This window comes from Pagrus major, chromosome 13, assembly GCF_040436345.1.
Source record: "Pagrus major chromosome 13, Pma_NU_1.0".
Classification (NCBI taxonomy): Eukaryota; Metazoa; Chordata; class Actinopteri; order Spariformes; family Sparidae; genus Pagrus; species Pagrus major.
Genome location: NC_133227.1, coordinates 31,339,887 through 31,367,688, shown reverse-complemented (window position 1 = coordinate 31,367,688; position 27,802 = coordinate 31,339,887). Strand labels below are relative to the sequence as shown.

Here is a 27,802-nt window from a genome sequence, read left to right as displayed (position 1 = left end):
TGTGTCAGAAGCGTTTACATTTAATGTGTACTGACGTGCATGTGTGGAGGTGGAGGCTGATACAAGCCAGAGACCACTGTTTGAGACTGTGTTTCAACATTAGTCAGCGTGAAACCACTGGATTACAGATAATTTAAGACAAACGTGATGTTTTTCTAAACTAACCGGGTGGTTTTTGTGCCTAAACCAAACCAGAGCATCAACACAGCATGGTGACAACAAAACACCAGAGAAGTTTAAAAATATCTGAGGTTTGCAGAAACGTACACTTTACATTTATTCTGGTGACTGGGCTGAGGACTTCCTGTTCACTTTAAGTTATTTTCATAGTGTGGTCATGGCAGCTGAAGGCCTCCTCCTCCTTTTCTATCTGTAATATATTACATATCAACATGTATTAATACTAACATCCACTGGTCAACTGTGAAAGCAGCTTATTACGACCCATATTAATGTTATTAGTCGGTGACCTCTAGTGGCTGAAGTCATTATTACAGCAGCAAAGAGGAAGAACATATAAAGAGCAACAAGTCTGTGTGTGGAGGAGGATGAACGGCCGGGTTGAACAAGCACAGGACTGCCAGTACGTCATCATGGGACTGAAGTTATGTTCATAATGGGACTGACGTTATGTTCATAATGGGACTGAAGTTATGTTCGTAATGGGACTGAAGTTATGTTCATAATGGGACTGAAGTTATGTTCGTAATGGGACTGACGTTATGTTCATAATGGGACTGAAGTTATGTTCATAATGGGACTGAAGTTATGTTCATAATGGGACTGAAGTTATGTTCATAATGGGACTGAAGTTATGTTCATAATGGGACTGAAGTTATGTTCGTAACGGGACTGAAGTTATGTTCGTATTGGGACTGAAGTTATGTTCATAATGGGACTGAAGTTATGTTCGTATTGGGACTGAAGTTATGTTCATAACGGGACTGAAGTTATGTTCGTAACGGGACTGAAGTTATGTTCGTAATGGGACTGAAGTTATGTTCGTAATGGGACTGAAGTTATGTTCGTAATGGGACTGAAGTTATGTTCATAATGGGACTGAAGTTATGTTCGTAATGGGACTGAAGTTATGTTCATAATGGGACTGAAGTTATGTTCGTAATGGGACTGAAGTTATGTTCATAATGGGACTGAAGTTATGTTCATAATGGGACTGAAGTTATGTTCATAATGGGACTGAAGTTATGTTCATAATGGGACTGAAGTTATGTTCATAATGTGACTGAAGTTATGTTCATAATGGGACTGAAGTTATGTTCATAATGGGACTGAAGTTATGTTCGTAATGGGACTGAAGTTATATACGTAATGTGACTGAAGTTATGTTCATAATGGGACTGAAGTTATGTTCATAATGGGACTGAAGTTATATATGTAATGTGACTGAAGTTATGTTCATAATGGGACTGAAGTTATGTTCATAATGGGACTGAAGTTATGTTCATAATGGGACTGAAGTTATGTTCATAATGGGACTGAAGTTATGTTCGTAATGGGACTGAAGTTATGTTCATAATGGGACTGAAGTTATGTTCATAATGGGACTGAAGTTATGTTCGTAATGGGACTGAAGTTATATACGTAATGTGACTGAAGTTATGTTCATAATGGGACTGAAGTTATGTTCATAATGGGACTGAAGTTATATATGTAATGTGACTGAAGTTATGTTCATAATGGGACTGAAGTTATGTTCATAATGGGACTGAAGTTATGTTCATAATGGGACTGAAGTTATGTTCATAATGGGACTGAAGTTATGTTCATAATGGGACTGAAGTTATGTTCATAATGGGACTGAAGTTATGTTCGTAACGGGACTGAAGTTATGTTCGTATTGGGACTGAAGTTATGTTCATAATGGGACTGAAGTTATGTTCGTATTGGGACTGAAGTTATGTTCATAACGGGACTGAAGTTATGTTCGTAACGGGACTGAAGTTATGTTCGTAATGGGACTGAAGTTATGTTCGTAATGGGACTGAAGTTATGTTCGTAATGGGACTGAAGTTATGTTCATAATGGGACTGAAGTTATGTTCGTAATGGGACTGAAGTTATGTTCATAATGGGACTGAAGTTATGTTCGTAATGGGACTGAAGTTATGTTCATAATGGGACTGAAGTTATGTTCATAATGGGACTGAAGTTATGTTCATAATGGGACTGAAGTTATGTTCATAATGGGACTGAAGTTATGTTCATAATGTGACTGAAGTTATGTTCATAATGGGACTGAAGTTATGTTCATAATGGGACTGAAGTTATGTTCGTAATGGGACTGAAGTTATATACGTAATGTGACTGAAGTTATGTTCATAATGGGACTGAAGTTATGTTCATAATGGGACTGAAGTTATATATGTAATGTGACTGAAGTTATGTTCATAATGGGACTGAAGTTATGTTCATAATGGGACTGAAGTTATGTTCATAATGGGACTGAAGTTATGTTCATAATGGGACTGAAGTTATGTTCGTAATGGGACTGAAGTTATGTTCATAATGGGACTGAAGTTATGTTCATAATGGGACTGAAGTTATGTTCGTAATGGGACTGAAGTTATATACGTAATGTGACTGAAGTTATGTTCATAATGGGACTGAAGTTATGTTCATAATGGGACTGAAGTTATATATGTAATGTGACTGAAGTTATGTTCATAATGGGACTGAAGTTATGTTCATAATGGGACTGAAGTTATGTTCATAATGGGACTGAAGTTATGTTCGTAATGGGACTGAAGTTATGTTCATAATGGGACTGAAGTTATGTTCGTAATGGGACTGAAGTTATGTTCATAATGGGACTGAAGTTATGTTCATAATGGGACTGAAGTTATGTTCGTAATGGGACTGAAGTTATGTTCGTAATGGGACTGAAGTTATGTTCATAATGGGACTGAAGTTATGTTCGTAATGGGACTGAAGTTATGTTCATAATGGGACTGAAGTTATGTTCGTAATGTGACTGAAGTTATGTTCGTAATGGGACTGAAGTTATATACGTAATGTAGATATTTACACTGAATGTTTTCCTGAACCAAACCAACCAAACTGTCCGTACGATGAGGGCAGACACAGTGATACATGTTGCTCTGGTAATCAGCCTGTTCAGTGGTTCAGGTGTGAGGATGTGTTGACTGACTACCTGTTTCTGGAGCTTCTGACCACATGTTGACCTGGACGCTCACGTCACAGTCAATGACACCTTCACTTTTTATTTTCAGATATTAGCTCACACTAATCAGATGGTTTGATGATTGTTGTCAAACTTTGTGTTGCACATTAAAATGCTCTGTAAAGTCGTGCTCGTCTGCAGCTGTGTGTGTTTCCCCTGCAGCACCTCGACTCTCCTGCTCCTTCATACTATGCTTTATATATTTCTGTGTGTACTGTCTCCATGCTGCATTAACATCAAAGTCCAATGTTACAGTTACAACAGTATAGTTGAAATTTGAACAAAGGGTTAGAAAGCACTCCTCCATACAGCTGAGTGCTGGAGGACTAAAAATAGACAAACATTTTGATGCAGCAACAAAATCCTGCAGTCAGGTTCCACTTCCATCTGCATATTGTTTGGTGTGATGGATTAATGTGCCAGAAAGGAGAGTTATGGTTCACTGGGCACCACACACACACACACACATACAAGTGTGCATGCGAACCCTGAGGCATGATAGTAAATGAATGCAGGAGTAAACTTTTAAAGTTTTCATGAGGAGAGCTCAGCTGTGTGATGGATCACCCTCACTGAGGGAGCCTCAGCACAGATCTGTGCATCAAGTTGATCGTGGAGCTTTTTGTTTGTGGTTAAAGGCGGCTGATAATCGAGACGAGGAACACGAGTGGTTTCATGAATAGTAACAGAGAGGTGAGCGATGTCTCCTGAGCAACAACACTCAGTTTGTATGTAAAAATCTAGTCTGAACACAAATCCAGCGAGGTCAGAGCGAGTACTGAAAACTGTTGGCTCACATTGATTTTCTGCTTTTTCACGTTCTGTTTCACTGTGGCTGATATTTACACAGCCCAATTTAAGAGACTAAAAACAACATCTAATACTATTGAAATCAATCTGTACAAATGTCAGAACACAACTCAAAGACACGGCACGTTGTACATCGATTGTTCAATCTAAAGAATTTAATCACAGAAACTAATCTTGTTCGGGGAAACGTATCGTACTTTTTATTCTGCGGCTGTCATGTTTCCAATTTCAGGGATCTTTAAGAAAAATAATTCTGTCACAGATCAGGAGCTGCAGGACAAGTTCAGTAACGCTCACAACTCCCTCAGACCCTGTTGTTGTTGTGGATGATTAAAGTGGGACACATAAACCTGTTTATACAGAAACATTCAATCACAAAATCATATTTTATTCTGAATGATAAGCAGCTGAGAACACACTGAGACAGGAGGGGTTTCCTGTCATATTTATAGATACTATTTCTCATGAGTTCTCTTTCAGTTCAAATATATAAATACATTATTGGTTTTAAATCACAGCCATGTTAAAGGGATATTTCAGGTATACACTATACTTAGAATATGTACAGCTCTTTCCAACAGGAACTGAAGCTGTTTAAAGGACCGTCTACACAGCTCCAAACTCCTTTGACAAAACCAGTGATTTTACCTCACATGACCTGAGAGTTGGTCTCCCACTGCCTCCATCCTCAGCCCTTTAAAGTAACACAGACTAACCAAACACACCCGCGTTCAAAAGGGTAAAATCACTGTTTTTGTCAAAGGAGTCTGGTGGCTTTGAGGAAAGCGAGAGAGATATAACAGCTTCAGTTTCCCAGTTGAAACGTCTGGCTGTATATAATCTGAATATTTAGCAAATGGTTCCTAAACACATTTAGCTGCTGTGTCCACAGCACCCTTCACCTCCTGCTGCTCCTCCAAACCACCATGTCCTGAAGCTTACACACTCACTAATGATACAGTAAGTACCTCACACGACCTCACTTCAGAGACTCAATCCTTCTCCTGGCAGAGAGGATGTCAGCCTGCACACTCTGAAATAAACATTATGTTGAGAGCAGTTGAGCTAAGGTGATCTGACACTTTATATCTTTATATCTAATGACAAATTAATTTGAACAGTTTGAAGCTGAAAATAGTTCAGGTGCAGGACTGACAGATGGTCGTGAACGTCTTGGTATTCAAAGCTTTAAAGTTATTAATAAGACAGATTGGTCAGAGTGTTGAACAAAGGCTCTGTCAGAAGTATGTGTCTCTGAATAATTATCCAGAAAGTCAAATATGAAAAATTGACAGGAGCAGTGGCACAGAGGATCATTTATTCTATCTGCACTGATGTGTCTTCTGCTTTTCAAACGATACTCGGGGAGAAGCTGCTGCACTTAAAGAGAGAAATTAAGCTTCAAACAAGATTTTTATCACATTAAGAATAAAAACCCAGGAGAAACATTTTCTCCCTCACTCATCAGTTTGTGATGTTTGTCGTGTATCCACCGTGGATTTACTGATGAGACGCTGCCGTTCGTTTTCCTTCTCAATTTTCCCATCACGTCTGAGGAGAAACGTTCTGGGATGTGTTTCCTCGGTGTGGGTCAGTGGAGTGAGCTGAACTCATATAATATCAGTGGTAACTGGTACAGCGAGAGATCAGGACATGTGGTCGGGTTGTTGTCAGCTTTTCAGGTCGACAAACACAAAATGTTCACCAAATGTTGGTGCTGGATTAAAAACAAAGTTATTATAATTCATCCTGAGAATAGTTGTGGGAACATTTCATTCAGAACCACAAAAGTCCACCTGCTGGTGTCTCTGGAGGTAACGTTACGTATCACTGAAGACAAAGTCTGCTCACAATTTGGTGCCAATCATCCACTGCTTGTTGAGATATTTCAACTTGGACCGAGGCGGTACACCGACCAACTAACCCTACCACCACTGGAGTCCATGCTGCTAGCATCGCTAATAATATGTCTGAGCCTGCAGTGATTATCAGGAGAAACTGGCTGCTGGATGTTGTTTGGCTGCTCTGCTTTTGGTTTCAGACTGGTGGTAATTAGCAAAGATCCCTGAGCTGATGTAGAGACAGAGCAGAGACTCCCTCACGTCAGTAGCATGGCTAATGTTAGCCCTGTTAGCCTCTGCAGTTTCTCTGCTGGTTTCTGAGGCGTGGGTGTACCTCTTGCTCCATGATTTCATTTTTCAGACTCATTAACATTTTTGAAAAATGAAAACAAAAATAGCCTTTTTCACACAGAGATTCTGGAATAATGCCTTCGTATGTTGACACTGGGCTGGACAGCGGTGAATAACGCCGGTCCAGTCGGCTCCGTTAATCAGAGTGAACCTGTTCCTCCTTCCTCCTCTGTGACGTATAAATGTTCCCGGCAGTGTTAAAGGCAGTGTGAGAGGGGCGCCACCTTCACAGACCTCCTGATTTTTCACAAGCGATTGACAACACTTGATCTTTATTCAAATTCCAGGTTGCACTCCTCAATTTAAAACTGAAGTATTATTAATGTTTTTTACTCATTATTCATTTCATTGAGTAGTTTGTCTCAGCGACCTGCAGTCACTTGGACTCTGCTGTCGGTCCGTGGTGGGTGTTAATTCTCTTCACTGAGGTCGGACGATGCAGGAGGTTCAGATAATCCTCCCACATCACCATCAGCAGCACACAGACACTGAACAAACAGCAGGAGTGTAGTGTAGAAACATGATCCCTCACTGGCTTCCCACCTGCTAACACGGTTAATATCGTGCCGTCTTCATTTCTTTGAAACTCACCGATGATTTTTCACATCCTGTCAATGTGTCTGCTTGTGCTGTGACATTCATTTAAATTCTACCTGGACGGGACAAAACTGGGGAGAGAGGAAAATATTCTGTCTGAAAATACTTCCTCTCCTTCAAAACACGAAACAATGTGAATGAATATTGATCCACAGAGTGATCAATGGGGAACGTGAACGTCTCCTGTAGCTGTGGAGCTCCTTCAGCTCAGCTCCCAGTTGAATTTGTCCTCAGTGCTGCAGGCGGAGGAGGTGAAGTGGAGCCTGAAAGCAGTTACACTTTACATGTTCTTCAACTCGCAGCTCGTCTATCAGTCACCAGTGGCGGTGGCCTTCACAGGAAGCGGCGGCTCTACTTCAAACAGCGGATCAACGATGAGTCCGAGCAGCAGATTGACCAGCAGTCTCTCCACCAACCCTGGCTGAGCACTCACTCATGCTGCTGGATATTACTCACATCGCAGCACATTACCTTCTCCACACTGCACTCCACGCTTCTCTACTCAAACCTTTGAATTCAATAAATCATAAATCATACTTCTGCTGTGTGTTCAACAGGATGTCAGGTGAAGATTTATTCATGAAAGCTGCATATTTCATGGAGACCTCAGAGTGTCTCAGAAACACACCTGAGGAGTCACCGTCCAGGCAAACGAAGCATCCTCGCACATCCACAGAGAACCAGGCGCATCAAAGAAGTGAACGCCACTCGAAACACACCTCGTTAAGAAATCGTTAAGAGCTGTAAGAGCCGTGCACTATTTCAGAAGCAGCATTCAGTTATCAAGGAGTACTTTTATTATTAATTATTAGTTACCAGATATTTTTGATGAGGCAGCCGTACATTTTCAGATGCAAATAAACTGGACATTTTAGCAAAGACGTCGAGTCACTTTATTGTCTCTTATTAGGCTTTATTATGTGCCGAGATGCTACAGAAAATTCTCTGTGATTTAAAGTTAAAGTTGCGTCCTGCAAGACTTTAGTAAATGTAATCCAAAGTGGAGCAGCAGTCAGAGTGTGTCGTCTTGAGCACTTCACATTTTCTGAAAGTGAAATGTTCTTTTCAGCTTCCTGCTCCTCAGTGTGACGACGCACAGTTTGGTTTTATATTTGTGTTTTAAGAAATCATCACACAGCTTCAGTCAGGTGGATGCGTACACTAACTGTATTTGGGGTCATGTAGTAAAGTCAAATGTTTTTCTTGTACATTCTGTGAAAATAGACATTTTTCTACACTTTTTGACTAAGTACATAAGTGAGTTTATATTCTATAGTCATTTTCATCAGCAGTTCACCTCGATGATCCTGATTGTTGTACGACTTTTAGTTTTTTTGCTGAAATGTGTTTAATAAGCTGCACACATGTGAAGCATCAGTAAACAGCAGCAGACAGTAACCTGTGTTCAGCATCAATAAATGAAACATCCTCCATTCAGAGGAAACTTTAGTAAATTGAACCGTGATCCATTTTTTGTGGACTTAAGTGACAGATCAATTTAGTCTGGTTATGCTTTGACGTCGACAAGCTCCGGCCTTCATCTTTGTAGAGATGACGGGCATTTTTCATTAGACTTTCCATCAGTGTAATTAACATTGACGAGCGCCGAGATGTATCCTGCCCCTTTATGCTTGTTTGCACAAAACACAAAGTGCTTCTCTTCCACGAGGATGAACTGATGAAATATAAATGTAATACCTCTTGAAACACAGCGAAAAAATGAAAACACGACCCTCGCTTTCAACTTTTACCGTCCTGTAAACTCTCAGGTAATTACACATCCTCCCACGCTGCAGAGTAAGTGGGTGCAACAGCTGGGAGATAAACCTCCGCAGGGGGTCAACAGCTCCAGAACCGTCTGCAGAACCTCTCTCATCGTCTCTGCAATCAAACCGTTTCTTCAGGGACCGATTTAACTTAATTAGACGGATCAAAGTTATATAGAGAAACAGCCCAGTCACCAGGATCAAACGTTGGCAGCTTCATCACGGATATGTTCAGTTGTGTCACATATGTGGTTTCATGGTCACGTTACATGTGAATGAGCTGGATGACGTGAGGATGGTGGCGGAGTTACAGTTGATGTCGCCAAGCCAGAGACCAGTGTAAATGTGAAGCCACTGGATGTTTTTGATGAAATGCTTTTGGATTTTTCTAATGAAGAAATTGGGATAAGTTGCGGCAACAAAACTATATTTTTAACAAGACTTTGGGACATTTCCAGACATGTTTGTGGCAGAAAACCCTCATAATTCTGGAAGAGATGTGGCCACATTCTCTGACCAGTTTGTGGCAACAATAGCGGATATTGTAGGCAAGACTTGGCTATTGGCTTTTGTCTGGACTTTTCCAGACTTGTTTGTGGCGACAAAAGCCAATATTTGTGGTGACAGAACCAGGTATTTAAGTCAAAACATGATCTTTCTGAACCCTAACCAAGTGTTTTACGTGTCAAACATAAAAGTGAAAATCTAACGTGGGTTAAGAGACAGAAAGAGGAGAGAAGGTCACATGACACATGTCCTGCAGGTCAGAGGACATTGCTCTTGGTACAGAGGTTGTGATGTACGTTGTAAGAGCCACATCCTGCACGACTATCTTGAATCTATAGATGCTGTCTGAATATTTTAATACACAGAGTATGTTGTATGTTTCATTCATTCATGTGTGAAGAGAGATTCATAGATAATACAACTCATATCTGAGGAGTCTGACCATGATATATCATTTATATGGTGTATGTTGAGGGTGGAACTCGCTGTACTACATTCTGTACTACATACTGTACTACATACTGTACTACATACTGTACTACATACTGTACCACATACATAACATCATTAACATTAAACAGGGCTCACACTGAGGGACAAACTGCACTGTTAGTTAATACTGAAGTATAGTTTCCTGTTGAGGTTAAGGATCCTGTAGATCAGAGTCAGATGTGTTTGTCTTCTGCTCTGTGGACGAGTGCTTCATGTTTGCAGATATTAATGAAATAATCTGATCAGAGGACTCACGCTGAGTTCTGGCTTCTCACTTGGAGGAGCAGCGATTGTTCAGTAATCCTCTGGATTAAAACTCCCACCAGGTTTGCTGAGTTCTTAGAAAGTCACTGTGCCTCGTGATCACAGGACATTCACACTTTACACAATAAGTAAGAGCTTTACACTTTAACCTTTGGATATTTCCTCTTTCTGTCCTCTAACAGACCTGTCAAATCAAAGCAGAAACACTTCATTCTTCAATAATCCCTCCAAAAAGACAGAATCAAATGTTGGGGAGGAAAACTGCACCGAGTGGACAAAAGCTGCTCCGTTCTGTATTCATATTCATGAGCTGGTGGACAGTTTGAATCAGAGGACTCAAAGACTGATTCAAATCCTCCCACAGAATAAAAGTTTCAGTAAGAGGACCATTGTTGAGCCATAAACAGCTCGTTTCAGAGAACCAGCAGAATAATTTCACTCTTCATTGTGAAATCGGCTCTGCAGAGTGGAAATCTTTCACTGTGACTTCTTTGTAATTTGAGTTTTGTAAGCCATCAATCATTCATGTTGAAAGGACGGAGATACCACTGAGATCTCATTTCTCTTCTATCAGGAGACTTTAAGGGATTTCTAAAGTTGTCTCACGTTTCAGTCCTTCATCGCTTCACACCTACAGGGACTGAGCTGCTGCAGGAGGCTGCTGAAGTTTTAATCTCAGTGACCAGTGACCATTCGCCTTAAACATAATGAAGTGATGCTGGGAACTTTGATTTATGAGTAACTGAGGAATGAAGTCTGCCTGTAAATACTCATAAGTTATTTTTATTTTCATTAGCCATGTTAGCTGCACGGCTCTGAAACATCTCAACAACTGTTACATGATTGTTATCAGACGTTTGTACAAAAACGTTCATGTCCCCTGAGGAACGAATCATAAAACCCAAACTAACTCTTTGTAAACCATCCTTGACAACACGAGGTGGTTGTAGCTCCGCCCTTTACAATATCGAGCGACAAGGTAAAGCTCTGAGTGGTGGACGCAGGACGTTCACCCAGCAGACGAGGGCTCTTCTCCTGGTGGGAAGACTTTGTGACACACACAGACACTTCAGTGTACTGTGGGCAGGACAGAGTGAACGTGTTGTCTTGGCAACAACGTGCTAGTTTTGTCATTGTGAGCACGTTAGCATGCTGGCGTTAGCATTGCGCTCAGAGTACCACTGTGCCTGCAGTGTAGCCTCACACAGCTGTTAGCATGGCTGCACACTGTGAATCTCGATGACCTCTGAATATGAATGAATCGATATCTGATACGGTGAACGTCACGTATACAAGTGAGCCCCACATCTTTTACATTACATCACTGTAATCCAATTACATTAGCTGTGAGTAATCCTCCATCTTGTTCTGAGCCACACGCAACAAAGTTGTTTGATGGATGGAATCATTTATTTATTAAGTTATTTATTTATTTACTCTCGCTGCGAGTCAGTGTGGCGAGTTCGGCCTGCTGCTAAATTGATGTATAATTATTCATAGCCTTCAACAGATTACAGATGATCCATTGCTCATTTAAAATGATGGATCGGTGACTGATATCTTTCCTCCCTATTTCTCCATCATCAGACGCATCCATCAGACCACTATTCTTCGTCCTGACAGGCTCAAACTGTGATCTCTCACCGTCATCAAAACTCTCACCAACCGTTACTTCTCTCTGTCCCCATAAATGACCAGCGGAGCGTCCGTAAATCACCGTCCAGGAGTCGTAACAGAGCTGCTGCCTTTATATGGACTTCTGAACCTGTCGCGGCTGATGCATTTATATGAGCTTTACGTCAGGGACAAGTGGACATCAACAGCAGGAGACACTTACAGAGAGACAAGAGGGTTTAGTTTTATAGCAGACACACGGAGAAGTTTAGGCTAATATAACCAATGATCATTATAATATTGAAGTTAATAATTTTTGTGTGGCAAAAAGAAACGCAAACAATCAGACTTCTTTTAAATGATCCGATATCAGTTCATAAATGTGGCTGGACTTTCTGTTCGCTGAGTAAATCTGTGAATGTTCTGCAGCACACTGACAAACACGTGATTCTGAGTTTCCACTGTGTTTCAGGGTCACTGTCCTCTGCTGTCTGCTGTCTGCTGTCTGTCCTCTGTCCTCTGCTGTCTGCTGTCTGCTGTCTGTCCTCTGCTGTCTGCTGTCTGCTGTCTGCTGTCTGTCCTCTGATGTCTGCTGTCTGCTGTCTGTCCTCTGCTGTCTGCTGTCTGCTGTCTGTCCTCTGTCCTCTGCTGTATGCTGTCTGCTGTCTGTCCTCTGCTGTCTGCTGTCTGCTGTCTGTCCTCTGATGTCTGCTGTCTGCTGTCTGTCCTCTGCTGTCTGCTGTCTGCTGTCTGTCCTCTGCTGTCTGCTGTCTGTCCTCTGCTGTCTGTCCTCTGCTGTCTGCTGTCTGTCCTCTGCTGTCTGCTGTCTGCTGTCTGTCCTCTGTCCTCTGCTGTATGCTGTCTGCTGTCTGTCCTCTGCTGTCTGCTGTCTGCTGTCTGTCCTCTGATGTCTGCTGTCTGCTGTCTGTCCTCTGCTGTCTGCTGTCTGCTGTCTGTCCTCTGCAGTCTGCTGTCTGTCCTCTGCTGTCTGTCCTCTGCTGTCTGCTGTCTGCAGTCTGCTGTCTGTCCTCTGCTGTCTGCTGTCTGTCCTCTGCTGTCTGTCCTCTGCTGTCTGCTGTCTGCTGTCTGTCCTCTGCTGTCTGTCCTCTGCTGTCTGTCCTCTGCTGTCTGCTGTCTGCTGTCTGCTGTCTGTCCTCTGCTGTCTGCTGTCTGTCCTCTGCTGTCTGTCCTCTGCTGTCTGCTGTCTGTCCTCTGCTGTCTGCTGTCTGCCCTCTGCTGTCTGCTGTCTGTCCTCTGCTGTCTGCTGTCTGCTGTCTGTCCTCTGCTGTCTGCTGTCTGCTGTCTGTCCTCTGCTGTCTGTCCTCTGCTGTCTGTCCTCTGCTGTCTGCTGTCTGTCCTCTGCTGTCTGCTGTCTGCTGTCTGCTGTCTGCTGTCTGTCCTCTGCTGTCTGCTGTCTGCTGTCTGCTGTCTGCTGTCTGTCCTCTGCTGTCTGCTGTCTGTCCTCTGCTGTCTGCTGTCTGCTGTCTGCTGTCTGTCCTCTGCTGTCTGCTGTCTGCTGTCTGCTGTCTGCTGTCTGTCCTCTGCTGTCTGCTGTCTGTCCTCTGCTGTCTGCTGTCTGCTGTCTGCTGTCTGTCCTCTGCTGTCTGCTGTCTGCTGTCTGTCCTCTGCTGTCTGCTGTCTGTCCTCTGCTGTCTGCTGTCTGCTGTCTGCTGTCTGTCCTCTGCTGTCTGCTGTCTGCTGTCTGTCCTCTGCTGTCTGCTGTCTGCTGTCTGCTGTCTGTCCTCTGCTGTCTGCTGTCTGCTGTCTGTCCTCTGCTGTCTGCTGTCTGTCCTCTGCTGTCTGATGTCTGCTGTCTGTCCTCTGATGTCTGCTGTCTGTCCTCTGCTGTCTGTCCTCTGCTGTCTGCTGTCTGTCCTCTGCTGTCTGCTGTCTGCTGTCTGCTGTCTGTCGTCTGCTGTCTGCTGTCTGCTGTCTGTCGTCTGCTGTCTGCTGTCTGCTGTCTGCTGTCTGTCGTCTGCTGTCTGCTGTCTGCTGTCTGTCCTCTGATGTCTGCTGTCTGCTGTCTGTCCTCTGCTGTCTGTCCTCTGCTGTCTGCTGTCTGTCCTCTGCTGTCTGCTGTCTGTGTCACAGTTTCACAGTACAGAGACTCTGAAGGTTACAAATGTTCAAATGGCCACACGGGTTGATTAAAACTAGAGAAACTGGAGCTCCTTGCTTCGCCCCCTTGGTAACCTTTAGTCTCGCCATGATTTGACTTCATACTGCAGCAGGATAATGAGCCCAAACACACCTCAGGACCAAAGAAGACCATGAAGTGCTGACATTATCATTTGTAATGAAACAAATTGTATTGAATGCAAAATAGAAGTATGCTGATGAGCGGTCTCAGACTTCTTGACTCTACTGTATATTTAACAATCACAACCAAATAAAATAAATGATCAAAACCATGAAAATAGAACTGGACTGTTTACCTTCAGCACGGTGGATCCAAGCTCCAGACCCACCAGGACCGTCCTGTCCACCAGCTCTGCTATCCTGGGGTCTGCCACCTTCAGGGAGTCCTGGACCAGGTCTGTGACGTCCACCTGCCAGTCGGGCCCCAGCATGGTGATGACCTGGTCGGTGCCCTCTGTGGAGGTGGTGTGGAACTGGGTCAGCACCTTCACCAGGGCCCGCTGGTACTGCAGCGTGCAGCCTCGACTCACCGGGCGCCCGTCGTCTTCGTCGTCAGCGTCGCTGTCTCTGGTGCTCCTGGGAGGGAGAGAGCGGGAGGAAGGTGATTAAATCAGAATGAAAACCTTCCTCTATATGGTACGGAAGCCCGGAGGGGCCAGTCAAGACATTTTCTTTCTGGTGATCTATTTTCTAAGTCTGATCTGAATCATTTTCTCTCCTGTGTTTATGATTTGAGACCTGCTGGGAAAAAAAGGTTTGCAGGATAATCTTTATAAGTTCCTTCATTTTTTTCCATCTGTGTGATTTATTCTTCCAGAGAAAAACCGATGTGTGAATTTGAGTGAAATAATTTCAGCAGAAAAAACAAAATTTCTCAGAAGAAAAATGAAGGAACTTATAAAGATTATCCTGCAAAACTTTTTCCCCAGCAGGTCTCAAATCATAAACACAGGAGAGAAAATGATTCAGATCAGACGTGGAGAAAATGGAGCACCAGAAAGAAAATGTTTTGACTCGGCCCGCAGGGCTTCTGTAATAAGGTGTCAAGGATGCAGAAACTAAAGTGCTCTCCTAAACAGCCTCTGAATGTTGTACGAGAGGATTTTAAGCAGCTTTCCTGCAAAAAGGTGACTGAAGTGAAACTAAACTCAATACACAGATCTGGTCACCATGTCTGGAGTTGTCCACCAAAGAGATGAAGAATCCCACAAGAGGAGCGTTAAAAAGTTAACCAATCATAACTCGTCGCCTCTTCAAAGCGAGCAGCTGCTGCTAAATGATGCTCAGCTCGGTGGCACGATGCTACGTCTCAATTTGGGCCGTCTGTTCTTAAGGGTCTCTGCTCATTTTATAATTTGACATCATAGCACTGATGAGACGCTCGGCAGCGCTCCACACAGATCCATCACATTGTCTGTTCTGATGAGAAGGAAGTCCTCCGAGCCAGCAGGGAAGGAATGATCGGCACCAAAAAGCAGAGTTTTGGACCGACGCCCTTCTTATTTCACAGGAGCCCTGGGCAGCGGGGTTAAACATGCCAGGTGCATCCCCCACCGAGCGCAATCTGCTCGACAGCAAGATGTATGAGTTCCCCAACTTCCCTCAGCAGGCCTGACAATCTGCCAGTTCCTACTTAAAAAGAGCTCCTATGCTTAATATTTGCTTTGAATTAACTGTGAGGACGAGTTGAGATTCAGGAGAGGCAGCGGGGCTGTCAGCCTCCGACAAACTAGATATCCTACACATCGATTCAAGGAGCAGCTCCCATTATTGGGCCAAGCACTGCTGTCTGGAGCTCTCATAGACACTTAGAACACACTCAGTCAGCAGCTAGATGCATTGTTGCGTGTGCGTTCCCACCTGTCCCACCTACAGGGTGTGATTATTAATTCATCTTTGCATGCTTCCTCTCCACACCTCACCACCTCTACAACACTTCAGCACTCTGCTTACAGAAAGTCAGCTCTCAAAAAACAAAAACAGAAAGTAATTAAATGGAGGAAACATTACTTAAAATATGCTGAAACATCTGCAGACAAACAGGAACACTACACCTGCCGACATTCTGGACATGTGACGGAAAGTGGATGGAAACATATTTAGAAATGTTGCAAGAAGAAGAAGAAAGAAGAATATTCTGCTATTTTCCAGTAAACATTTAATAAACAGCTGGTTATTCTTTAATACATTTCAAAGGAAACTTCAAACTGGTGTCTGTCTGACTTCAACAGAGTCTCCAGGATAAATTCAGTTTATGTCACGTACGTTTCTGCAAAACCACAGATGAGTTCAAACTGAACGTTTCTAAGTTGCAACTTTACATTTGATAAGGTTGAATTTTCTATTTGTCTCTCGTCACCACGCTGTGTTTATGCTCCGGTTAGATTTAGGAACAAAAACCACTTGATCGTCGTCAGGAAACATCATGGTTTGATTAAAATACCTGATTCGATCGCCACAAAAATGTCTGGAAATGTCCCCACAGACTCAACCTACAGTCGGCCGTATGGCAGCCTCCACCTCCTGATGTGACAGTCAACTAATTATCTTATGATGTGTGTGTGTTTGGTACAAATGTCAACCTCAGAAACATTAACTGCTGACGTCATATCCTGGAGACTGGGCTGTAAAAACTACCTGGTAAGAAAAATGAGTATAAATTGTCCAGATTGAAGATCATTCACATTACTGTGATTTTGATAACGGTGGGCAGCAGGTGATGTGATGTTTAGAAATAAAAGGCCTCCTCATGAGGCTCCCTCGGGTCATTGGAAGCACCTGCATGCTCATTCAAGCATCTTTAAGTTCACCTCTTTCCCTCTGATTACGCTCGGGTCAGGAATAATCACTTCTGGCTCTATGGTTGGTTGAATTTGTTACTTTGAATGAATAAAAAATGCAAACGTCTTTTAAAGTCACTGTGATTTTCTTACAATGTGGAAAAGCCACCGTGAGTCCAATACTATGGAAATGATCTCTCTGACAGGTAAAAGCTGCAGAGATGGGGAGAGACTGCCTGCTGACATCAGTCAGTGTGACGATGCATTAGTGCAAACTGCACGTGTGCAAACTGCACGTGAAGGAAATGTAATGAAAACAGCTGCAAGTAGCAAACAACAGCCTGCTTTTATTGCAGTCATTTAGCCTTTAAGGGTTATTATAATCCTGCATATTAATTCTGTCTCAAACTTTAACATAAGAATAAAATGTTGCAGTATAATTATTTGAGTTTAATTTAAAATAGTTTGTGGTTATGGAGGCTTTTAAAAGTTTCAGACCTGAAGGACGCAGGTTCTGAAAACTCAGACGACGGCTTTATAATCATTCACACAGTTTAAAATGTATCAGGCGGTTGAGTTGGACCATCTGGAAGTCAAATTATTGTTTATTATTATTATTTGTGTTGAAAATAACTTTTTTAATGAGCAGGTGTGAGCAGAAGAACCTGATCTGTGAGTGAATTTCAGACGTAGCTCGTAAGTTTAGTGTAAACTGTGGCTCGTCAGCATTTATGTTAAAACATCCGGTGGTTTCACGCTCTAACAGCGGTCTCTGGCTCGGCAGCCATGTCACCGACACGAAGCTCCACCACCATCATCTCCATGAGCGTGATACGAAACACGTGACACGTACAGATTTGAGCGGTGAGACCTGGGCTGGTAAATCAAATGAATGAATTCGAAGACAGAAACTAATAAATAACTTTAGCTAAGCTAAGATTTTATATTTTGGCAAAGTACAGAACTTATTGCAGTGAAGACTCTGATCTCTTCTTCCGGTCCACATCGCTCTGTGGCCTGGACGTGGTGCGGACCTCCTGCCGTGTGCCGTGGACTGACAGTGTAGCTCGAGGACACGCAGTTGCTGCTGTACTTCAGGTAAGCGAGTTAACTCCACAGCAGACGTTGAGACTGCACACTCACTTACTCATTCAGTTAAAGGCAGAGAAAAACCCAATGAGACAGTCAGGCTCTCTCTGTCTCTGTCAAGGAGTTTCACAACTGTGAGCTCAGGTCAGTGAAAGTTTACCTTCCTCAGTCTGTACCTGAAAATAAGGTTGATATTTTTTCTCCCCCAGAAGAATATTGTCTGTTCTTATTAGAGTCTCTGATACAAACATACACGCTGAAGCTTCAGTGCACACGGGCTGCCCGCCCGATTACACTTTCCTTCCTTTTTTAGAGCATGTTACTGGATAATGCAGCCAGTGAGCAATTCTGCTGCACTGTAGCAACGGCCCACTGCAGGCCGAGAGACCTCGCTGTGCATGAAGGTTCACAGTGTGTCACGTTGCACAAGTGAAGGAGCAGAGGATGGAGAGAGCAACAGAAAGGAAAATAAAAGAGCTAAGGAGGCGAGGGAGTGAGAGTGGAGAGTTAGAGGTTGAGTAAAGGAGAGTCGGAGCTGCTCAGAGACGATCGAGACGAGTTAATGAAAAGACAAAATAAAGCAGCTTCAGCAGCGTCAGATAATCAGCGTGGTTTGGTGTTGTTTGAGATGACTAATGAGCTACTCTACATTGTATCAGAGCTCTTCTTCTGTGGTGTTATTTACAATGCCTTGAAAGCCTTTGAAAACATTGTCTAATTCATTATCACATCTCTCCATAATGACTGTAAACACACAGGAGCAAGGTCGAGACGGAGAGAAGCTGCCACTGTTAGTCTTCAGACTCCAGAGGACGTCTCGTAAATCCTGCGGCTGTCTGTCCACTGAGCCTCCCTGGCAGCTCGTACTGTACAACCTGCCGGTCCTGTGGGCAGTTTGTTGGCTCTGGTCTCGTTGTGTCGATGGCTCACGTCCAGGTTGTTGTTTTGCAAATCACAAAGAAGTCTCACGTCTCGACACTCAAGCTCAAGTCTCAAGGTTTAAACTTTGGGTTTGACTCTTAAACAAGTCAAAATATGAACAGCAGCACATTAAGCAACATGTTCTCACTCCAACTCATCACTCAACAATAATATGTAATATCCTACATCCTGTTAGACTTTCAAAATAAAGCTTGCTGACATACAGTTCATATATTATGATGTATTATGACTTTTGGACTCTTTTTAACTTAGTGAAAGTGGTCACAGTTTAGTTAGGTTACATCTAACTTGTCCAACCACCCACCGGCTTTTCTCTCTTCATATACTGCGCTCGACGGGTGCTTCAAGAAGTGATGCGAGCTCCAGGGTCAAACTGAGGCCCTGTTTTATTACACAGTGATGGTGCAGCAGACCTACTGTTCATCGTGTACACAACATAGACCCACAGGACACTGACTCCACTGCTGTATCTGACATGTTGGGAGTGACAACGAGCTGGAAATAGATGTTTTCTCGTGTGAAATGTTGCACTTAGCACATTTTTGCCCTCTGCCCGTTCCCTCCTGGTTTCATATCTATCCTGTATTTCTCCTGATTGTGACAATGCTGTAATGTTGCTCCTCATCGTCCTCAGCGAGTCAGAGACAGACGGAGAAAAGGAGAAGAGAAAGAAATACTACTAATTTCAGGCATCCTGGAAATAATTTTTCCTGTTTCTAATGGAAACAAAAAAAAAGTCTGTCACCAACGTCAATCAGCATCGAGAGGCTGACAAACAGAAAGTGGTGTCTCTGAGGGAGAGGGTCACAAAATGAATAAATGAAGGAAAACTGATGAATATTAATTTATAACACAAGTTCACAGCAGAGGGGCGAATTACTCTGAATTCTTCCCTGAGAATTAAAAACAAAATTGAAGGTATTTAACATAAAAATGCTGTGGCCCTGTACCGAGTGTTTGGTTAGACTGCAGGACACACGTTTCACCCCGACACCCGACTCGGTTTGAAAACCTTTCCTACTTTTGAGGTCTCAAACCGCCGTCGGACTCAAACCAGGAGGTTGTGATTGCAGCTCAGCGTCTTAAACTTTTTTCTGTAGGTGACCCTGAGATGTAAAATGTTTAATGTGAAATATCCAAAAATCACATGTTCCTATTTGTGACATTTCAAGGTCAAGACTGAGCTGTAAAGCTTCACTTTTAAGTCTACGCCTCGATTTCCATGAGGACCGTGTGATGCAGTCGACAGCTGCAGAACCGGCTGGTAAATGGACCTTGATTGGATTTGTTTTGTCAGCACATTAACTGATGTTATCACGTCTTGTTTCTTACATCTAATATGTGAAATATCTGTTTACCACACGAGCCTTCATGTGAATCTGTTACATGTGATAAATGTGTTTTTGGTGACGGCTTTATTACTTTTCAGACTCTGTGATTCACGAGAGTCTCAGCATCGACAACAAGTGCAATTACCCTGAAATAAGACAAAGGCTGTTTTCAGTACAGAACAAATGCGGCTGAATCGATCAATCAGGAGGAGCAGACACCAGCAGGAGTGGAGGCTATCAGAGCTACATGCTACATGACTTTAAATGTCAAAATACAACACAGACGCTGTGATTCTGCTGCAGCTCTGGATCAGGCAGCGGAGGAACAACAGGTGCAATATCCATACATCACAGGACGAGTCCAACAGCAGGATTATGACTGAAAACAAAGACTCCTGTGGGAAGAACAGTCTCATCAGGATGTGAATATAGCACCATCCAGAATGATAGAAGCCCTCTTTGTCTGAACTACAGGGAGAAGAAAATTACATACACTCAGTAAATCCAAATGACAGCACGCAAGAAAGCAATGCTTCAGCTGCAGTGAAATGAATTCCTCCGGCCCGGCTGCGTGGCAATCATCGAGCACTAAAATAGCTCACGAGGGGTCTTTGATGACTGTTTTCATGGAGGCACAGGGGAAGTTAGATGCATAGAATATGGGCTGGAAGAATTGTAGAGATACATAGAAACTTTCAACCTGCACCAATTTGTTTGAAACAAACAGTCCAACGACTGACATTCAGGAAAACAAAGATAATACAGTTTTACAACAGTCACACCAGCTGAGGCTGAAGGCCTGATGAACACCGGACAAACAGCACCAACAACAACATCTGAACGTCGCACACAAAGCACACACACTTCATAATTCCTCAGCTGCAGGTTCCGTGACAATAAACGAACATTCAAGGTTTTTGCTCATTATCTCTCATCTCATCTCATCTCATTATCTGCCGCTTTTTCCGTGAGGGAGGCGGGGATGTTGCCCCTCTTATCACCCTTTCAGGGGGTTGCGGGGGTTACTGGAGCCAATCCCAGTTACTCTATGGGCGAAGGCCAGGGTATATCCCTGGATGAGTCGCCAGCTCATCCCTTTCTGATGGCAGAGGCTGCCACTTAAGGTGCCATCTGCACATCAGGAGCAATTTTGGGGTTCAGTATCTTGCTCAAGGATACTTCGACATGTAGCTCAGTTCCGCCCAGGGGAGCCGGGATTCAAACCAGCGACCTTCTGATCACTAGTTACCTGCTCTACCCACTGAGCTACAGCTGCCCGCTCATTATCACATCACATAATCCCCGTCAGTAAACAGAGACCTGCTCGGCTCTCACTGCCGCGAGCCAAACTAAACTGGATATTTTTTGAAAGACGGCAGGACGTTTTCTAGCCAGTTTGTGGTGACACAACTGAATATTCTTGATGAGATGTCAGGATTTCTCTAGCTGTTTTTGTGTTGACAAAATCTGTACATTTCTGACAAGATGTCATGACATTTTCCAGCCGTGTTTGTGGTGATTAAACCAGGTCCTTAAAGCCAAAACACGATCGTTTCCGAACACTAACCAGGTGGTTTTTGTGTAAAAACCTAACCAGACCATAAGCACCGAGTTGTCAAAACATAAAACTGAAAACTGAACCTAAATAAATGATTACAAGTTATTACACATGCATTGATTGCAGAAATGTACAACATTCATCCTGGTGTTTGGGTTGATATTAGGGGGAATGTAGGAACATAAAAGTAATATTGTTATATGAGAGTTTAAGCTGATCCACAGTGTGACAAACACAACGCCGTTCAAAATCAGGTCTGATAAAAACACATTGATGATTCCTCATCTGCAGGCTCCTACTTTAACAGGCTCTGCTACAATGACTGAATAAAATGAATGAATGGTGCTAAAGTGAGGATTTAAGACACATTTTACACGTCAAAATAATATACATCTACAGCCCATTATAGCCCATTGGGGATCTCTGAAAAATGAGGCGATGCAAGATGTTTTCCAAGCACTCTAGGTCATTTGAAATACCTTAATTCTTCAAACAACTCCTTAAACATGCCATTTGTATTCAGGTCTGGTAGAAATGGATCCGGTCGACGGTGATGTACTCCAGCAGCAGCGACAGCAGCCGCCCGCGTCAGTCTTAATGCTGCCATTAAACATTTCCTAAATGAAGGGTTGTGGGCCTGTTTGTTGCCGCTCCATGCATGACATGAATACGGGGATATTTTAATGAGCATCAGGGTCCCGACTCCAGCAGCCTTAATCTCCTACACAGAGACATCTTTCACACATCGTGAGGTTTTATATTTTTAATGTTCGGAGGAAAAAGCTCATTCGTCTTTTTATTGCTGCTGGATTCCTTCTATTGACGAGAGCTTCTGTAACATTGACACGAGGAGCACAATAATCAGCCTTGATACTTTACAATGTGCAGGGAACAAAATCATAATGTTGAAAAGGTGTTTTCTCAACGTGCTGAGACATTTAGTGAAAAGCTCTTCACTGCTACAGTTCATGAAATATATTTAAAAAATGGATGAATGATGCTTGTATCTGATCAGTCACACACAAACGTATCAAGAGTTCACAAACGTACAGAACATGAGCGAGCTGTCGACGTGATGGAGGAGATTTTATTTGGGTTAAAGCACATTATGTTTTGTTTCAGTGCAGCGAGTGAAGAACGTTTGTTTTGTGTCCTGCTTTTTATATCGTTTTCTGATTGATTGAATATATTTTTCCATCATTTTTGCATATTTGATTAAAAATATTTGTGTTAATTTGCAGTTGAACTTGAAATCTTTTGTAGAATGTGACATTGTATCATCAGTGATTGTATGTGTGAATGTATTACTGTCTGCAGAGGTGAGTCAGTGTCTCTCAGTTAAATCCAACCACAAAGTAGATGAACTCTGATTTATCTTTTTGGATTGCGTCGCTTTTATTTTCCATATATAGAATAGACATTTTTTGTAGTTTGTTGTTTGCAAATGTGTATTTTACAAAACTTGCTCCTCATTTAGGCTGATCATTAAAAAAAAAACTATATTCAACTCAATCAAGAAAACAAAGAAAAGAAGTCTAATCATTAAAGAATGTGACGGTGTATAATAACCGCTGCCTTCAGCTATAATCAACCTGCAGCGACAGTTTACGTATGAAAGCGGCTCTTTTCACTCCAGCACGTTTTCATCCTGTGTGTTCCAGTTTGTGTTAATTCAAAGTGTTGGCTTCCAGAGCCGGAGGAGATTCTTGTTGAAGTTTGTGGTTAAATGGACTTTAATGTTGCTGAATGAGAAATTGAGCTCCATCATGCTCTTTTCAGAGGTTTGTCATTGTGGAAACTGTTGGGACACAAAGTCTGGAAGTGTGTCAGTGCTGACTGAGTGATGTACAGGAGCTGTGAAGGTTTTTAAAGAAGCTGTATTTCCTCGTGCTGGACACTCTGCTCTTTTTCTAATATCTCAATAAAATGTGGTTTCCGATGTTTACATGTTGGAGTTTAAAGAATGTTTCAATTCTCTGTTAGTGAAACTAACAAGAATCATTCAATGTTTGTATAAATAAAAGAAGTCAAGGTGGGAGCTCCTCCTGGACTCTAATCCACTTCTTTCACTGGAAGAAATGCAGAAAAATACACTGGAAGGTGGTGATACGTTTGTATTTGGACGATACAAAGAAGATTCACACCGGATCTCTGACTGATCAGATGCTGAGATATTTCTGTAAACACTGGACCCTGAAAAATCCCAAATCAGCAAACCCATACGTGAAATATAAATATAATATCCTGACACTGAATCCACGAGAGAGATACATGTAGACATAAAAATCACAAGAAACCTCAGAGGCAACAAACTGACGTGTTTCGACTCCCTGATGCTTCACAGTTTGTTTCAGAGGTCTAACATGGAGCGCGCTGTGACAGTGAAGGCAAATAGTTTAAAAGAGAGCTCTTCTGAGTTTTCTTGCGGGTTAGTTAGAGTTAGCATTATGGTATTATGAGATTGTTTTTGTTAAAATCTGAATTGTGCTAATGCCAAGCAGAGTTTTTTTTGTGGATTGGATGCAGTCCACACAGAGAGAGGAGTCTGCTGTCGTCCTACATCAGCTACAACAACTGAGCTGAACTCTGACCGTCACTCTGAGTCCTCAGTCACTCCCCAAATGACCTTCTTGTTGGTCCAAAAGCCTCATTATCTACCTCAAAGAACAACAGATATTCAGCGGGAACAGCTTCCTGTGTTCGTGCTCAGTGTCTAAGTGTGTTGAGGGTTCAGATGGGTACGACACAAACATGACAACAACCTCATAGAGCAATTTGCACTTGAGAGCCTCAATGTGTGAGAACATTTCTGCCGTGTACCTGAGACGCAGCGTCTAATTGGAGCAAAACAAGCAACTGCACATCAAATCCTGGATAACAGAGAGGAGGCTGGACCGATGTGTAATACTGCAGGGTTCCTCTTCGGATAATGAGTCCTCTGGTGATTATGGATAAAAATAGTACATCCAAAACCTCTACCGCACCTAATGTATCCTCTGCTGCTCTTACTAAAGGGTACAGATGAGGAAAGGAAAGACAGCAAAGAGGAGTGAGACATAACCATAAGTTGTGACAGTGCCTCACCTCCGGTCGGGCAGGATGGGGACCCTCCAGCCTTTGATGAAGCTCAGGTTGTTGTCAGAAAGTTCCACCTGCAGAGGAAGTTTGGGCACCCAGACGGTCAGCTCCAGCGGCGCACTCAGGTGCTCGTAGCTGAAGATGACCCTCGCGTTCATGGACCCCCGCGTCTCCTTCCCATTGACGAACACGTAGTCACAATTCATGGACACCTAGGACAGATCAGGGTCAGAAGTCAGACCATCTATATGGTAATGGTCACGATGGTGGCGGAGGATCTAAGTGATGTGTGATGATATACGGCACAGTATGGATGCAGCTGTCAGTGCCACAATTCATCACTGAGCTTCTCAAGGTTGATACTACAGCAGAGATCTGAGGTGTGAGAGTTCACGGCACATAAACATTTTATTTTGTCTGAAAGAATCAGATCACCAACAATTAAACAAACCACAAAATATGTTGCAACTTTATGTTTCTTTAGGTTCAACTTTTAGTTTTATGTTGTCACAACTCTGTGCTCACGAGGCGTCTTTGATGACTGTTTTCATGGAGGCACAGGGGACGTTAGATGCATAGAAAATGGGCTGGAAGAATCTGTACCTGGTTCTGTCAACACAGACTCCTCAAACCTTATTTATACCTCGGAGATCATTTGCAATACATGGAGGCAAAACAAACAAAGGAACGCAGCAATGACCTTCTTGTGAATTAAAGACAACTGTTAACTGTAGTTGCTAAGCTAATGGCGTTAGCGACCGCACGTTGAGGGTGTAAATAACATCTTTTCAAATCAGTTTGGGATCTCGGGGCTTCTGCAGACTTTGATTACCTGCAGCAGCTGATTGTTTTGTCTAAATTGATGTTAGCATTTGTTTATTTATGAATCCAGCAATTAAAGAGCAACTTTATCTTTCATTTGAAATCATGTTTCTGACCACCTGAGTGTAAGTGTCCAAAATTCTCTCTTTAGCGTACGTGTAGAGACGTATTTACGGGTTATGAGAGTATAAAATAAGGCTGTAATTCATAATTCACTATTTCATTGATAAACCAGTAATCTAAATAAAATCTACAAGGATTCAATGATGTGAGCAAGAACGAGTCACTGCAGTGAAACAAGAACAATCTCAAGTCCTGTTTGGATGTTTTCTCTGGATTTGGTGAAGAATGATGTCACCAGACGAGCTGCATGGAGACATCTGATGTTTAAATCATCTCCAGCTGCTTCAGCTGTTCAGCAGAACGCTGCAACTCTGTTTTACTGTGAAGCTCCAGAAATGTTCTGTGGACTACGAGACTTCACCTGACTTTATATCATCAGGAGGAGATGATGACTGAGCCTGACTTTATATCATCAGGAGGAGATGATGGCTGAGCCTGACTTTATATCATCAGGAGGAGATGATGGCTGAGCCTGACTTTATATCATCAGGAGGAGATGATGGCTGAGCCTGACTTTATATCATCAGGAGGAGATGATGGCTGAGCCTGACTTTATATCATCAGGAGGAGATGATGGCTGAGCCTGACTTTATATCATCAGGAGGAGATGATGGCTGAGCCTGACTTTATATCATCAGGAGGAGATGATGGCTGAGCCTGACTTTATATCATCAGGAGGAGATGGCTGAGTTAACATTTGTGTGTGAACTGTTCTGAAGAGTCACAGTTAAAACTGATATAACCGTTATAGTTAACGCTGGTATATCTTAAAACCTACACACCAAAACTGTCCATGACCTGCTAGCAGGAGGAACCTGTTGTGTATTTTGACTCTTATAATGATATTTATGTGAATATTTATCACACTGTTGCCACTGAGGCTGTGGAGTCGGCAGGTTGTTCTTCCTCCCTCAGACTCTGCGGCCTTGATGGCTCAGTGCTGAACCACCGCTGTAAACACAGCTCACTGGCTGAGGGCTGTTCTCTGATCTCATTTGCATCTTTTATGCAGTCAAATTATGTCTTCATAGTAACTCAGTGTTTGTTAAGCGTGTTTAGTGTAAATTAGTCATGCACGCCACGTCGACACCCCTCCACCTCTCCTGTCCGTTCTCTGCATAATGATCTATGAACAATTAGACACATGATCTGCCAACAGAAGCTTTTAGGCAAACACATAATTCATATCACATGAAGGCTGACAGCAGCGTGACATTTCACATGAACTTTAGTTCATCACACCTACACGCCACATTAATAAACATATTCACGTGTTTCATGAGACGGTCCTGTAACGTGAGCTCATCTGCGACTGAGAGTGAATTCAATATATGGACGTTTCTAAATTTAAGTCTCAGCAAATGCCATTTTTAACTTAAAGCCATTCTTTAGCTTCCCCATCTCGTCAGAAAGCTCCGGCTCTATTTGAATTATCATAAATACTTGTCCCCCTCTAACACTAAATTATTAACTGCGATGGATCTGGAGGGCTTTGCTTTTGGGCTCCCGTCGAAGATTTATCTAGTGGTGGGAGGTAGCTGGCATTGTAATCAGAGGATCTAATCTCCTGCAAATGGAGGTCGGGCTGGCCAGTCTTCTCAGGGCTGGGGATTCATCATAACTGGGAGGAGGTCCGGGTAATATAATTCCCCCTCCATGCAGACTGGCGGAGGGGGTGGAGGGTGGAGGGACTTCTTAAGATGACAGTCTTTCCCTCTGCTTCAGTTAATGCAATTCTGCAGGGTCTGACCTCACGGGCTCCTGCAGTATCAGCTCCTCTGCGTTATTGTTCTGTCTGCTCAGTCTGAGCGGCAGAAGAAGAAGAAGTAACTCAACACAGTGACCCCGGCCACCTTGATTAATCACAGCGTGGCCTGCTGCATGAGAGTGAGTCGAGAACATCTGCCTGACATGTACTCCCTCCGCCCTGCAGCCACACACACACGTGCACGCACGCACACACTGACAGAGAGCCGTCGCTGCAGCGCCGCTTCAGCTCCTGCGGCTACTGCTGCTGATAAACTTGGCCGGCTAATTGCGCGTCAAAAGCTGTTAGCAACTGCGGGTATCAGTGGCCCTGTGGGGGCTCGCTGAGGAGGGCTTTCACACACCGAGCCGCCACACGCCGTCACACTGCTGCTAATGCGCTGTGGCATCCTCCGTGGTGCCAGCAGATTGCCTGGGTGGAGACAGATCATCAGGACAAGTGAGAGCGCTGCCTGCTGTTGGTGCTGCAGCGGTCACATGATGCTCAGTGAACGACTGGCGAGGTTAATAAAGGTGAAGACACCTCAGGACCTCTCACACATTTATTCCATAACATTAACTGAATTAATTTCCCAAACGGTTCCAGTGAAGGCAGCAGCTTCTGTCCTTCAAGCTAGCAACGCTCTAATAGCATCCGGACGTGATCATTCATTAACACAGAGCAGCTAACTCTCTGTTCAGCCACATTCTGCACCAACAACACATTTATTCACATAACATTTATTCCATC

General features: G+C 43.1%; 1 protein-coding gene across 1 annotated transcript in view; it reads right to left on the bottom strand.

Annotated features, from left to right (window-relative positions):
• The window catches only part of tmem132e (transmembrane protein 132E), a 380,209-nt gene that overhangs the window by 8,637 nt on the left and 343,770 nt on the right, over nucleotides 1–27,802 (bottom strand). Inside the window, exons 6-7 of the mRNA XM_073478862.1 lie at nucleotides 24,367–24,572; nucleotides 13,879–14,158 (exon numbers count right to left, since the gene is read on the bottom strand). Of these exons, the coding sequence (XP_073334963.1) occupies nucleotides 13,879–14,158; nucleotides 24,367–24,572 (486 nt within the window). The remainder of the gene's footprint in view (nucleotides 1–13,878; nucleotides 14,159–24,366; nucleotides 24,573–27,802) is intronic.